The sequence below is a fragment of the Salmo salar genome, chromosome ssa24 (genome assembly GCF_905237065.1).
Source record: "Salmo salar chromosome ssa24, Ssal_v3.1, whole genome shotgun sequence".
Taxonomy (NCBI): Eukaryota; Metazoa; Chordata; class Actinopteri; order Salmoniformes; family Salmonidae; genus Salmo; species Salmo salar.
In genome coordinates, this window is record NC_059465.1 from 7,703,637 (window position 1) to 7,717,627 (window position 13,991).

The following is a 13,991-nucleotide window of genomic DNA, read 5'->3' on the forward strand; positions in this document are numbered from 1 at the left end:
TAGTCTCAAGAAGTCATATTAAGTTTTAGCTTTGTTGGTATACAAGGTTCGTCTAATCGACTATAATTATTATTATTTGTCCATTGAAATGGAGGCTATGGGAAAGCCTTTAGAAAGCAAATACCCAGGCACCCCCGTCTGTATAGTCCATGCCAATGGCCAATGCCATCCCACCTCAGTGTTGCCAGAACATTCTATTCCAATTTTCTGCCTACTGTCTGCCCATTCGCAGTCATCCACAGCTGGATAGTGGTGTAGCCAAAACCACTCCCCCGGCATTTTATGTCCCCTTCTTAACGTTTCCTCTCGTCCCTGTCCAAGTCGACATAAATTGATTGGATTAAATCCTGTCATTAACAAGCTGGAAAAGCATCTCAATATGCTCGCCCTGCTCCCCGAAGCAGGGCTGTATTGCCCTGGTCTCCCATCGCCGTTCCCAGCCCACTAGTTCTGCTGCCAACACGCAACATCAACACATCCAGGCTTCCCTCGCTCTCTGACTCTGCCAAGGCAAGACTAACACCACAAACTGGACACTAGTTTATGGATGAGGACTTCACTGTCACCAGTAGCTATCCCTTCAAAGGACTGACTCTCTGTTGAAACTCCTCGGTTAATATTGTGTGTGTGTGTGTGTGTGTGTGTGTGTGTGTGTGTGTGTGTGTGTGTGTGTGTGTGTGTGTGTGTGTGTGTGTGTGTGTGTGTGTGTGTGTGTGTGTGTGTGTGTGTGTGTGTGTGTGTGTGTGTTCCCTACTCCCCACAGGAGCTGGTGAAAAACCAGCACTACAGGGACCACATCAAAGGAAAGGCGAGGGAGGTGGATGAGAGAGAGCTGGCTCTGCAGGCTAAGGAGTATGAGGAGGGCCTGGTGTCTGGGCCTGCTCAGACCATAGCCAAGGGCCACGCAGCCGCCACCAGCTTCGGCCAGCCAGAGACCAGTGAGGAGCCTGTCAGTACAGCCAACACATTCCAGCCTGGCTCCTGGATACCCGCAGCCAAGAAATAGCCACGTACACACACTCACTGGGTCATGATACCAGTACTGCGATATTGGATTTTTCCATGGTAAAAAAAATAAAAACATGAAGCAAACTGAACTCCTACTGTTGTGTGATATAGCTTGGAAAGTAAACAATTACTCTGGGTAACAACAGAAGGCTGTGTGTTTACAAGATTAGAACTGTTTTTCTGCTTCATGATTTGTTTCCTTTGCCATGGTACTTCTGAGTATCGCGATACTGGTACCTAACACACAGTGACACTATGGTACACACAAGAAATACACACAGGCTATATACAGTGCTATTCATAGTTTGCCCACACACAACTAAGAAATAGACACACGCATACATACATACATACATACTGTGCATATGCACTCTCTTCATACCTACATCCAAAAAAACTAGACGTGTAAACAAGTATAGGCCTTCCCTATGTGAGTATTCACAGGCTTCCTTCCATCATTACCACCATGGATCGGCGACCTGAAAAGACTGAACAATTGAAATCAGCAAGATGGAGAGAGAATGATGGGAAGGAAGCATGATCTGGCCAGCTTCAATGGCCTTTTCTCATTTGCGCATAAATTCGTCCTCTACCCTCTCTTCTGTCCTCTCCTCCGTGACCCAGAAACCGATAAGTGGTTGAGATGCCAATTCGTTAGCAGGTGAACAAAAGTGTCTTCCCCTCCTCGATAGCCACCTTTCATCAGGGAAAGTCATGTCTATCCTACCGGAGTCCTTTGAAATCTTAAACACCCTCATTGAATCAGCTTTTGTTTGTCGGAGGAGAAAAGTATGCACACGTTTAAAAACAATATGCTACTTATTGTTTTATCTATAAAATGTCTTGCACAAGTAACTCGTTTAATGAATATGACCCTGATTAATCAGGGAGTACTTGACAGTGAACGGCATTCATGGGATGTGGAAGACAATTTATCTGATCTCCCTGACCCCACTGTAAACTCTTTCAATACAAAGTTCAGTTGTAGGTAGTCAAGATATCTTGTTTGATTTGTTGTGGATTATAAATGAAACTGCCAGGCTTGAGAGAACTGGGATGTGATGTAAGTACTGGAAAGTAGGTGGTCCTGTGTTTCTCAATTGGTAGATCATGGTGTTTGCAATGTGATGATGGTGGGTTCGATTATCCACAGCAAATGACGTTAGTGCACTCATCTTAAGGTAGCAAGGTATGTATGCACTAGTTGATTTTGATACATTTTCTGCTAAATGGCATACATAAATATTTTTCTGCATGACAAGGTGTAATTTATTTAATGGCTTTGTATTTTATATATACACCCCCAACACATCACACTACAAACCTTTTAAACAATTATTTTATTTTTATTAAATGAAGGAAAGGATATCGCACGGCTCACAAGATGGTTGCCGGTCTCAGGAGTAGACGTCCCTTTACAAGAAGTGTGTGTTACATTGTCTAGATTTTAAAAACACTGAATAAAACCCATGTATGAAAATTGCCTGACTCACTTCTTGGTCGAGTTCCTGCCAGATGTCAAATCACTTGGATAGGTGTTTATAAGCAAAACACATGATATAGCTATCCATCTATGCCCGACTGAACAATTGACATGGCATGCAACCATTGGTTGATGCACTGCATCTAGTCAGGCAGGAACTCAAACTTTTCAATTAAGCATCATTCAGGCAGGGTTAGGGGAGAGTTATGACTTGGAAGGAGAAAACAGTTTTTTTGAAATTCAGAACTTCATTTCAAAACAAGAAATATAATTCTGATATTTAATTAGTAACTTAAAATGGATATTTTTTTTTTTTTTACTAGTTAATGAAATCATGGAGTGGAGTTGTTACAAATGGAATGCAAAGTACTGCAACACCACCAAGCTCAGACGGTGGGTGGATCTCCACATTGTGATGATAGTCCCATCGAATGAGCCTCCCCGGTCTATACCGTTCCCTCAGCGCTGTAAGGCCTCCATGTAGGGCCTACATCCCTCCTACACTGGACAAGAGTAATAGGTTGGGGACCTGCGCTGGGCTGAAGAGACGAGGGGTGGAGGTGTGGCAAGTAAAGAGAGCGTTGAGCATAGCTGTGTACTGTAGCTACTCTTCTCTCCTGATCCCGCTCTCCCTCTTACGGCTCAGTCTTTCTTGGTCCTCTTGGCTTTGGCGATGTTCTCCTGGCGTTTCTGCTTTTTCTTCTGCTCGCGGTCACGTGCCTCAATCATTTTGGCCAGTTTCCACGACAACAGGGCGCTTGCGATGAAGAGGGGTGTGAGCGCCAGGATAACCGTCGTCAGAAAGCCGTATGGGTCCTTAGCCGCCCACTCCACCACGTACTCCGCCCACGCCCGCACGTCAATCATCCTGATCGCCAACAGCAACTCCAATCTGGAATATGGGAATAACGAAAAATGTAATTATTAACAAATTAGAAGCTTGGGGTAAAACTTAACCACAAATCTACATTCAGATGATCCAATCCTAAACTAAACAATTATGGGAAGAAATAATGTCAGAGAAATTCATGTTTAGGCCTATATCTTGTAACTATACACTGGGTGGACAAAACATTAAGAACACCTGCTCTTTCCATGACAGACTGACCAGGTGAAAGCTCTGATTGCTTATTGATGGCACTTGTTAAATCCACTTCAATTCAGTGTAGATGGGGAGGAGACTGGTTAAATTAAGATTTTTAAGCCTTGAGACATGGATTGTGTATTTGTGCCATTCAGAAGGTGAATTGGCAAGACAAAAGATTTAAGTGCCTTTGAATGGGATATAGTTGTAGGTGCCAGGCGCACCGGTTGTGTCAAGAACTGCAACACTGCTGGTTTGCCCTTGTTTATCAAGAATGGTCCACCACCCAAAGGACATCCAGCTAACTTGACACAACTGTGGGACGCATTGGAGTAAACATGGGCCAGCCTCCCTGTGGAACGCTTTCGACACCTTGTAGAGTCCATGACCTGACAAATTGAGGCTAAACTGATGGGCAAAAGGCGGGGTGCAACTCAATATTAGGACGGTGTTCATTTTTTGTATACTGAGTGTATTTTCCAAAGGCACTATGCCAAAGGTGCCACTGTCCCACACACTGTTGTCCTGCTGAACATTGAACAGCTAACTCTAACATTTCTACTCACCAACAGGTGCTGCTACTCTAACATAGAAGTAGCCCAGTCTCCATCGATACAGCCACACAGCTTCAGATTTCAAATCTAATCAATTCACATTGGATATATTGTATGCTTGACTTTATACCTACCGGTATACAAGAGGAAAATCAAATGTGCACTACATTCAAGCTGCCCCTGTAATTTTACAGTCTCAACCACAGACATTTCATGACAAAGTATGTGGACACCTGCTCGTCAAACACCTCCTTTGAGAGAGTTGGTCCCCCCATTTGCTGCTATAAAAGCCTCCACTCTTCTGGGAAGGCTTTCCACTAGATGCTGGAACATTACTGCGGGAACATGCATCCATTCAACCACAGGAGAATTAGTGAGGACGGGCACTGATGTTGGGGGATTAGGCTTAGCTCGCAGTTGGTGATCCAATTCATCCCAAAGGTGTTCGGTAGGGTTGAGGTCAGGGCTCTGTGCAGGCAAGTCAAGATCTTCCACACCGATCTAGACAAACCATTTCTGCATGGACCTCGCTTTGTGCACAGGGGCATTGTCATGCTGAAACAGGAAAGAGCCTTCCCCAAACTGTTGCCACAAAGTTGGAAGCACAGAATTGTCTAGAATGTCATTGTATGCTGTAGCGTTAAGATTTCCCTTCACTGGAACTAGCTCCAACCATGAAAAACAGCCCCAGACCATTATTCCTCCTCCACCAAACTTTACAGTTGGCACGATGCAGTTGGGCAGGTAGTGTTCTCCTGGCATCCGCCAAACCAATATTTGTCCGTCAGACTGCCAGACTGAAGCACAATTCATCACTCCAGAGAACTAATTTCCACTGCACCAGAGTCCAATGGCAGCGAGCTTTACACAACTTCAGCCGAAGCTTGGCATTGCGCATGGTGATCTTAGGCTTGTGTGCGGCTGCTCAGCCATGGAAACCCATTTCATGAAGCTCCCAACTAACAATTCTTGTGGTGACGTTGCTTCCAGAAGCAGTTTGGAACTCGGTAATGAGTGTTGAGATTTTTATGCGCTTCAGCACTCGGCAGTCCCATTCTGTGAGCTTGTGTGACCTACTACTTCGCGACTGAGCCGTTATTGCTCCTAGATATTTCCACTTATCAATAACAGCACTTACAGTTGACCGGGGTAACTAACTGGGTAGACATTTGACAAACTGACTTGTTGGAAAGGTGGCATCCTATGACGGTGCCACATTGAAAGTCACTGAGCTCTTCAGTAAGGTCATTCTACTGCCAATATTTGTCTATGGAGATTGCATGGCCGTGTGCTCGATTTTATACACATGTCAGCAACGGTGTGGCTGAAATAGCCGAATCCACTAATTTGAAGGGTTGTCCACATTTACTTTTGTATATACAGTGGGGGGAAAAGGTATTTGATCCCCTGCTGATTTTGTACGTTTGCCCACTGACAAAGAAAGGATCAGTCTATAATTTTAATGGTAGGTTTATTTGAACAGTGAGAGACAGAATAACAACAAAAATATCCAGAAAAACGCATGTCAAAAATGTTTTAAAATGTTAAAAATGCATTTTAATGAAGGAAATAAGTATTTGACCCCCTCTCAATCAGAAAGATTTCTGGCTCCCAGGTGTCTTTTATACAGGTAACGAGCTGAGATTAGGAGCACACTCTTAAAGGGAGTGCTCCTAACCGCAGCTTGTTACCTGTAAAAAAGACACCTGTCCACAGAAGCAATCAATCAATCAGATTCCAAACTCTCCACCATGGCCAAGACCAAAGAGCTCTCCAAGGATGTCAGGGACAAGATTGTAGACCTACACAAGGCTAGAATGGGCTACAAGACCATCGCCAAGCAGCTTGGTGAGAAGGTGACAACATTTGGTGCGATTATTCGCAAATGGAAGAAACACAAAAGAACTGTCAATATCCCTCGGCCTGGGGCTCCATGCAAGATCTCACCTCATAGAGTTGCAATGATCATGAGAACGGTGAGGAATCAGCCCAGAACTACACGGGAGGATCTTGTCAATGATCTCAAGGCAGCTGGGACCATAGTCACCGAGAAAACAATTGGTAACACACTACGCCGTGAAGGACTGAAATCCTGCAGCGCCCGCAAGGTGACCCCTGCTCAAGAATTCATATACATGCCCGTCTGAAGTTTGCCAATGAACATCTGAATGACTCAGAGGACAACTGGTGAAAGTGTTGTGGTCAGATGAGACCAAAATGGAGCTCTTTGACATCAACTCAACTCGCCGTGTTTGGAGGAGGAGGAATGCTGCCTATGACCCCAACAACACCATCTCCACCGTCAAACATGGAGGTGGAAACATTATGCTTTGGGGGTGTTTTTCTGCTAAGGGGTCAGGACAACTTCACCGCATCAAAGGGACGATGGACGGGACCATGTACCGTCAAATCTTGGGTGAGAACCTCCTTCCCTCAGCTAGGGCATTGAAAATGGGTCGTGGATGGGTATTCCAGCATGACAATGACCCAAAACAAACGGCCAAGGCAACAAAGGAGTGGGTCAAGAAGAAGCACATTAAGGTCCTGGAGTGGCCTAGCCAGTCTCAAGACCTTAATCCCATAGAAAATCTGTGGAGGGAGCTGAAGGTTCGAGTTGCCAAACGTCAGCCTCGAAACCTTAATGACTTGGAGAAGATCTGCAAAGAGGAGTGGGACAAAATCCCTCCTGAGATGTGTGCAAACCTGGTGGCCAACTACAACAAACGTCTGACCTCTGATTGCCAACAAGGGTTTTGCCACCAAGTACTAAGTCATGTTTTGCAGAGGGGTCAAATACTTATTTCCGTCATTAAAATGCAAATCAATTTATAACATTTGACGTGTTTTTCTGGATTTTTTTTGTTGTTATTCTGTCTCTGTGTTCAAATAAACCTACTATTAAAATTATATAGACTGATCATTTCTTTAAGTGGGCAAACGTACAAAATCAGCTAGCTAGTAGCCAATTCAGACGCTAAATAGGGTTAGGGTTCGCAAAAGGCCATATTTCCATGTTACTGCGCATGTTATTGGAACACTGATGGAAGACAGCATTGACTAACGTTACCTGTGCTGATTAGCTATCTGCGTCTCCGAACACCTGTGTGTAAACGGAAGGCGCAAACGTGTTGTCACTGAAAAATACCGTCTGCAACTGTGTTAAACAATACGTGTATGTCTTGCATTTGTGAACTTATTTTGATGCGATATGAAAGTAGAGAGCTTTATGTTTCTAGAACCGTACCGCAATTGAGAATCCATTTCCGTTTAGATGGTATATTTGACTGTCAGAGCCAATTCGTCTTTCAATAGGTAGCCCAACAATGGATTAAATGCGCCTATTTAGCGTATCAAACAGTAAACTAGATACTCTAAAAGTTGGTGACGTGTAGTTAGCTAACGCTAACTAGTATTCTTTTCCATGACAATGTTTAAAGGGAGGTTTTAGTACTCGAGAAGCAAAAGACACATTGCCTCTTTACAACGAACATTACCTAATTTAGCAAGCTACATAAAACTGTTAGCTTCATTGCGTTAGCTTCTGTAAACAATTAAGCTAGCTCCTTTATTTACATTGTAAAACAGCTTCATCGCCCAAGCAACTTTGATCTAGTTTAGCAGTAAGCACAGAGACAACAGTTCAAATCAATGATAATCGTATAATTAAGTTAAACATACTCAACTAAGAGAAGTTTTTATTTTTATCCCACGTTGATCTGGCACCAGGAAGTGAGTTCTCACAATTGGTTATGACGTGACACCCTAGCATATAGGGAACTGTAGTTTTATTGTGATCGAACATGTACGTTTACAGGCACACTAGAGGTGCGTTTGTATATTCAAGTTGGAGTGCCAGAGTAAACTTTGGGAGTTCGTAAATTCAGAGCGTTGTCAGATTGTACGTTCGTAAAACAGTGTGTTTCGCTGTCGGAACGTTCAGAGCGCTGTAGCCGAGGAATAGGGTTGAGCTGAGCCTTCTGGCTTCACCAGCAGTCAAACACCCAGCTAACGTTGGCTAGCTACTTCCAGACACCCATGAGAGAACACCTCACTCTGACCATTTTCCTCGCCCTAGGCTGGTTTCATGTTATCCAGTTCGTTGGTGACTGTAACTGTGCTGATTGCAACAATTTAATTACGTTTTTTTGCCGACGTTTACTGGCACCAGTCATATTCAACGGGTGTCGCCCATTCGTAATTTAATCAGTTACTCCGCTTTACGGTACACTCAAACGAGAGCGCTCTGAAATCGGAGTAGATAGCCAAAGTGAATTTACGAACGCACCCGTAAACACCGTAATGGGCGTTCTCTGCGTTCTAGCGGTGTATTTGAACTGCGCATGTGCTAGGACCAGCCGAGCGAGAGTCTCTTTTTAGTATGAGTGAAGTGAGTTCGGGGAAACTGATTGTAACGTTATGCGTCTTTTATAAGTAGTTTTCATATACAAGCTTTATGTCCTAACTCAGAATCAAATATGCTTCCCAAAAATAACATGTTCGCTGTGGTAGAACATTTATATTTTGATTGGCGATTTTCTGCTTTCAGATGTGTCCATGTAAACAGGATTATCAGGGAAATCGTTCTTCCTGCAAAGCATGTAAACGTTTTAATCGAACTCTTATATTAATATGACTATCAACAATAATCGCATTATTGTGTGCATGTAGTGAGTCGAGAGCTATCCATATAAAAAACGCGGTAAATTCAAGAACTTTTTTTGCTAGTGTGACTATCTACCCATTTTTAACAAAGGACTCTAATTTTACCTTTATTTAAATTGGCAAGTCAGTTAAGAACAAATTCTTATTTTCAACGACGGCTTAGGATGCCTGTTTAGGGGCAGATTTGTACCTTGTCAGCTCGTTGGTTTGAACTTGCAACCTTTCAGTTATTAGTCCAACGCTCTAACCACTAGGCTACCCTGCCACCCCTAATCAATTGTGAACAGGTAGACATGTATACAACCACCCCTAGACCTTTTCAGGTGAGCGCTTGGTGGCTTCAATCTGAATGTCTTGTGCTGTGTCACAAGTGTGTTTCTTCGGAGGAAACCATTTTGGGACCCTGCTGTTTTGACAATTGTTATGTTCAAAGGGTAGGCCTATGTTACTTCATCTGCGTCAATGTTTGTTTATTTGAGTTAAAACTGAAGAAGGCAGTGTTAAATGTCCTTTGATGGTCAAAATAAGCAACCAGTTTTCTGACCCTGAGTGACAAGAAAAACAAGAATAACTTGACAAAGGAGCTGCAGGCTGTTTGAACTTCCTGTGAGGAAGTATTGAAACCAAATCGGGTTTGGTCACATCTGCTCCATTCATATGGCACAGATCACTTTCAGAGAAGTTCAAAGGCCCCTGCACACAGGGGAAGGAGAGGGGTCAGACTGAAACACATGCAGGACATCCAGACAGGCAAATGCACATACCAAGCAGAAGGCTTGCAGTTGGGATTTTTTATGCTCATTTAAACCGGGCAAGGTTTTTCTTTCCTGTTCAGTGAATGAGTCCATGACTTTCCATCTGTTTTTGTTAAGGCAAATATGTTTTTTTTTTTAAATCACAGCATTCAACAGACCATATAGGCTTACAGTATACTACAGTACATCAAAATATTATTTGCCTACTTGGAAGGTGCACCTTTCTGGACCTAAACTTAATTTCCTTTACAAATGATGTAATGGGCTTGTAATGGGTTTATAGAATATGCCCTATTTAAACAGTTTTGTTTATTCCATCATTTTGGTGCTTGTGATAGAGCTTTGCTGAAATGGCTGCTATGAACTGAATATACTGGATTAAAAAAAGCTAGCAGATTGTAACGGGCTGATGTGATGCTCCATTAACCGTTACAAGTTAGTTATTTTTTGGTGTAGCACAGAGAATTTTCAACCAACTTTAACTTGGCGATACATCCTCAATTCCCAACTTGGAAGACAACCAATGTCATCTAAATATCAAGGTCTAGTTGCACGGGGGTTTGTTTGAATCTCGAAAATTCTCTGCTGTTAAGTGTTTTTTTGCTCCATGAAGTAATCTAACAATGTGTACGCTGCCATCTTGTCTTTCAAATCTACTCTCATTGATCGAGACAGATGAGTGTCATCATGACACGGGGCACTTTGGGGTGGACTCTCTCAATCAATGAGAGAAGATTTGAAATAGACAAGATGGTGGCAAACACGTTGTTGGATTACTTCATGGAGATTTTTATTTATTTAATTTAATAGTGGAGCATTTTTCTAAATAAAATGAACCCCCTGCAACTTGACATGGACATTTAGAACACATTGGTTGCCTTCCAAGTCGGATATTGACAAAGTATCGACAAGTTGCAAAAATCGCTGAAGTTGGAGACTTTTATTTCCCTCACCAACTTTAAACATCAGCTACCTGAGCTGCTAACAGATCGCTGCAGCTGTACATAGTCCATCTGTAAATTGCCCACCCAATCTACCTACCTCATCCCCATAATGTTTTTATTTTATTAACTTTTCTGCTCTTTTGCACATCAGTATTTCTACTTGCACATCATCATATGCTCATTTATCACTCCAGTGTTAATCTGCTAAATTGTAATTATTCGCTCCTATGGCCTATTTATTGCCTACCTCCTCATGCCTTTTGCACACACTGTATGTAGACTTTCTTTTTTTTCTACTGTGTCATTGACTTGTTTATTGTGTTATTGGCTTGTTTATTGTTTACTCCATGTGTAACTCTGTGTTGTTGTCTGTGTCACACTGCTTTGCTTTATCTTGGCCAGGTCGCAGTTGTAAATGAGAACTTGTTCTCAACTAGCCTACCTGGTTAAATAAAGGTGAAATAAAAACGTTTAAAAAATAAAAAGTTAAAGTTGGTCAAGAATGTGCTGTGCTACGCCAAACAGTGCCTAATAATGCCTATCAGCCAGCTGGAACAGATTAATGGTCTGTCTAGGTAATATTTTTAATAGCTATGGATAAATATAAATATTTATCATTCCATTTCTAAACTAGCCTACAGTTTCTACGTGGTCTAGGCATATAGGCTAGTTATAAAGTAATGTAAAGAACAGCAGGACAGGGAAGTGAACTTGGGTCTTAGGCGTGAAAGGCAAATACCTTACACATCGTGCCAATAGGGTTAACTCAATTAACAGGAATTGGAATATGGCCCATATAGGAGCTCCGGAGTGGCGCAGCAGTCTGAGGCACTGCATCTCAGTGCTAGAGGCGTCACTACAGACCCTGGTTCGATTCCAGGCTGTATCAGGGCTTCTACATCTGCATTGCTTGCTCTTTGGGGTTTTAGACTGGGTTTCTGTATAGCACTTTGTGACATCGGGTGATGTAAAAAGGGCTTTATGAATACATTTGATTGATTGATATCACAACCGACCGTGATTGGGAGTCCCATAGGGCGGCGCACAATTGGCCCGTGTTATGGTTTGGCTGGGGTAGGCCCTCATTGTAAATAAGAATTTGTTCCTAACTGACTTGCCTAGTTAAATGAATATAGTGAGGATCGCTACATTGCCCCCCTCCAAACGGGAAAGCACATCCCGGTGCTTTGACTACTCAGCCCCCTTACATGTCCGGTGGCCACATCCCACTTCTGACACCAATGTAGTGAACGGTGGAGCAGAGAAGAGAACCCTGTTCACATCGCACCAATAGGGTTAACCCACTTGGTGGGAACTGTAACTTGGCTCATATAGCGAGGATCGTATTCAAACCCTTTAATAAACATGGGAATTCATAAAAAGTGTTGAATTTAAGGCACTTTGTTGAGCATGCAAGTGGACTGTGTGTGTGTGTGTGTGTGTGTGTAAGCTTGATGAGGTAGAAAGCAAGGAGCAAGAGAGAGGACCTGTATAGAATAAGACCTGTATTTATAAAATGACTAGAGAATTGACTCATCCATATCCTCAGGTTCCTCTCAAGCCCTCTCCCCTCGCCTATGGTTGAGAGCCCTCTGAATTTAGAAAACAACCCAGTCACTCGTGATGTTATTGAGACGAGAGAGCCTGCGGTTGGTTGAAGTCTTCAATTCAGACCCAGTTTAAAATTCGGTTTTACATCAACTCTTGCTTCTTTTACCCCAATGGGGAACTATAAGACCACACATGGATTAGACCCCGCCTTTAAACTCAAACAAACTTCAAAGTCTCTTCGGCTGCAAAGGCCCCGCCCTCTCGCTCGGGAATGGCTTTACAAAGGATTTGCCGACGTTCGGGAATTCCGCCTTCAGTTCCTTTTTTAGCGCCACTCGTGCGCTGGAATCTGTCCAGGATCACACCCATCTCTGTTAATTTGACAACACAAAGGACTTCACTGAACCCGAAGACACCGCCTACTATTCCAAATAAGGGTCGTCTCTCCATGTACGGAAAACAATCGGCTGGAGAGCGTCCTTTTCTCTTCCTTATCCCGTTTATATGATCCGAGAGGAACTGCGCTACAAGTTACAGCGGTGCGATCATGGCGGAGCGAGTCCAGCAGCCCCCGGCCAAGCGGCTCTGCTGCCGGCCCGGCTACAACCCGGCATGCAGGCAGGGGCAGCGGGCTGGAGGAGTACTTTGTGGCGGTCCGGGGTCCGCTCCAGGGGGATTGGGAAAAACACACAACCCCGAATCGCTGCTCGACATCGCGGCGCGGAGAGTGGCAGAGAAGTGGCCATTCCAAAGGGTGGAAGAACGGTTCGAACGGATTCCAGAACCCGTCCAGAGAAGGATCGTGTACTGGTCGTTTCCGAGGAGCGAAAAGGAGATCTGCATGTATTCTTCGTTCAACGCAGGGGGAGATGAGAGTGGAACTAGCGGGGAAAACAATGACGAGACCCAGCTGCCTTTCCTACGGGGTGTCACTCTGCTGGAGGGCGGTTGGGTGGACAACGTACTGCAAGTCGGTGAGTAGCTTTCGCTAGGCTACTGGGAAATATGATGCTGGTCGGGGAGTAGCTAACACAGTTCCAACCTAACCCACATTGCTTGGAATTTCAAGGGAACCATGTTAGTCAAAAGGCTAAATATGTGCTTGAATAGCAGATGGTTATTTAAATTATCACAGACTAAGTCATTTGCCATTTTCTACCCACACTCATCCCATGCGATTCTATATTTTCCAGTAAGGGGGTAGGGTAACCTACAGAAAACAACCCAGTTACCCTACCCCCTTGTTTTTGCCCAGTGCGCATATAAAATTGCTCTGAGCCATTCCCAATTGAAAGCTTAGCACTTTGTTCCTATTTTCGTGATCGTTTGTGTCTTTTCAGCTTTCTGTCCCCCTCCAATGGGTAACCAGACAAAAGCCCCCCTTTTCACCACTGGCTAAATAGAAGATATTTAGAAAGGTTGGGAGGGACGGGGATTTAAAGCCACAGCGCTTCTATTTTGTTTGCTAAACACCATGTAAGCTTTTGCTCTGCTACGTTTTCAGCATTCGTGAGATTTTTTTAAAATCAAACGCGAGAAAGACTATGAGATGGTATGCGCTAATGTATGCCAACAACGCACAATCATGCGTCCTGTTCAATAATGCATTATTTGTGGGTTATCCAAATATAAATAAATACAGGCATTTAGACTGCTATTGGCTCAACTGCTTCCCTTTGCCAGAGCCATAATATTTCCCTGCATTCGTCAGTGCAATAAACTCAGCTGTCACTCTTTGCCTCCCCGCCCTTGGAAACACTTCAGCATTTTAATCCCATTACCCTCCCCAGTTCATGTGAATTTATAATGCAATCTGCAAACATGATTTTATGCATGATCTTTCCTCAGCCTCCTCCCCTTGTTCTTTCCCTTCAGAAGGATCTGTGTTGCTCTTTGGGGCTGCTCACAATAGTATCACTCCACCAGCTCCTATCTGTTTACCAGATTCCT

General features: G+C 43.6%; 3 protein-coding genes across 7 annotated transcripts in view; 2 read left to right on the forward strand and 1 right to left on the reverse strand.

Moving 5' to 3' along the window:
* Nucleotides 1-2,488, forward strand: part of LOC106585159 (NADH dehydrogenase [ubiquinone] 1 alpha subcomplex assembly factor 2) — a 37,422-nt gene extending 34,934 nt beyond the window's left edge. Inside the window, exon 4 of the mRNA XM_014171060.2 lies at nt 764-2,488. Coding sequence (XP_014026535.1) covers nt 764-1,006 — 243 coding nt within the window. The 3' untranslated portion in view covers nt 1,007-2,488. The remainder of the gene's footprint in view (nt 1-763) is intronic.
* On the reverse strand, nt 2,334-7,948 carry LOC106585160 (small integral membrane protein 15). 2 transcript variants are annotated; one of them, XM_014171061.2, is made up of 2 exons: nt 7,808-7,948; nt 2,334-3,383 (listed from the first exon to the last, which is right to left on the reverse strand). In XM_014171061.2, exon 2 carries the CDS (start codon nt 3,356-3,358, stop codon nt 3,134-3,136), a length of 225 nt encoding a protein of 74 aa, XP_014026536.1. In that variant the 5' UTR covers nt 3,359-3,383; nt 7,808-7,948; the 3' UTR covers nt 2,334-3,133. The 2 variants fall into 2 exon arrangements, with proteins under 2 accessions (XP_014026536.1, XP_045562635.1); XM_045706679.1 differs by having other exon boundaries at nt 7,812-7,890.
* A 4,360-nt stretch (nt 7,949-12,308) lies between these two features.
* The window catches only part of LOC106585158 (zinc finger SWIM domain-containing protein 6), a 47,904-nt gene continuing 46,221 nt past the window's right edge, over nt 12,309-13,991 (forward strand). For 2 of the 4 annotated variants that reach the window (XM_045706721.1, XM_014171057.2), the window contains exon 1: nt 12,311-13,015. In XM_045706721.1, coding sequence (XP_045562677.1) covers nt 12,589-13,015 — 427 coding nt within the window. In that variant the 5' untranslated portion in view covers nt 12,311-12,588. Of the gene's footprint in view, nt 13,016-13,991 lie in introns of all 4 variants that reach the window. The other 2 variants (XM_045706720.1, XM_014171058.2) reach the window with 2 other exon arrangements.

Coding starts and splice junctions, on each gene's coding strand:
- LOC106585160 (XM_014171061.2), bottom strand. CDS start 3,358: ATGATTGACGTGCGGGCGTGGGCGGAGTACGTGGTGGAGTGGGCGGCT.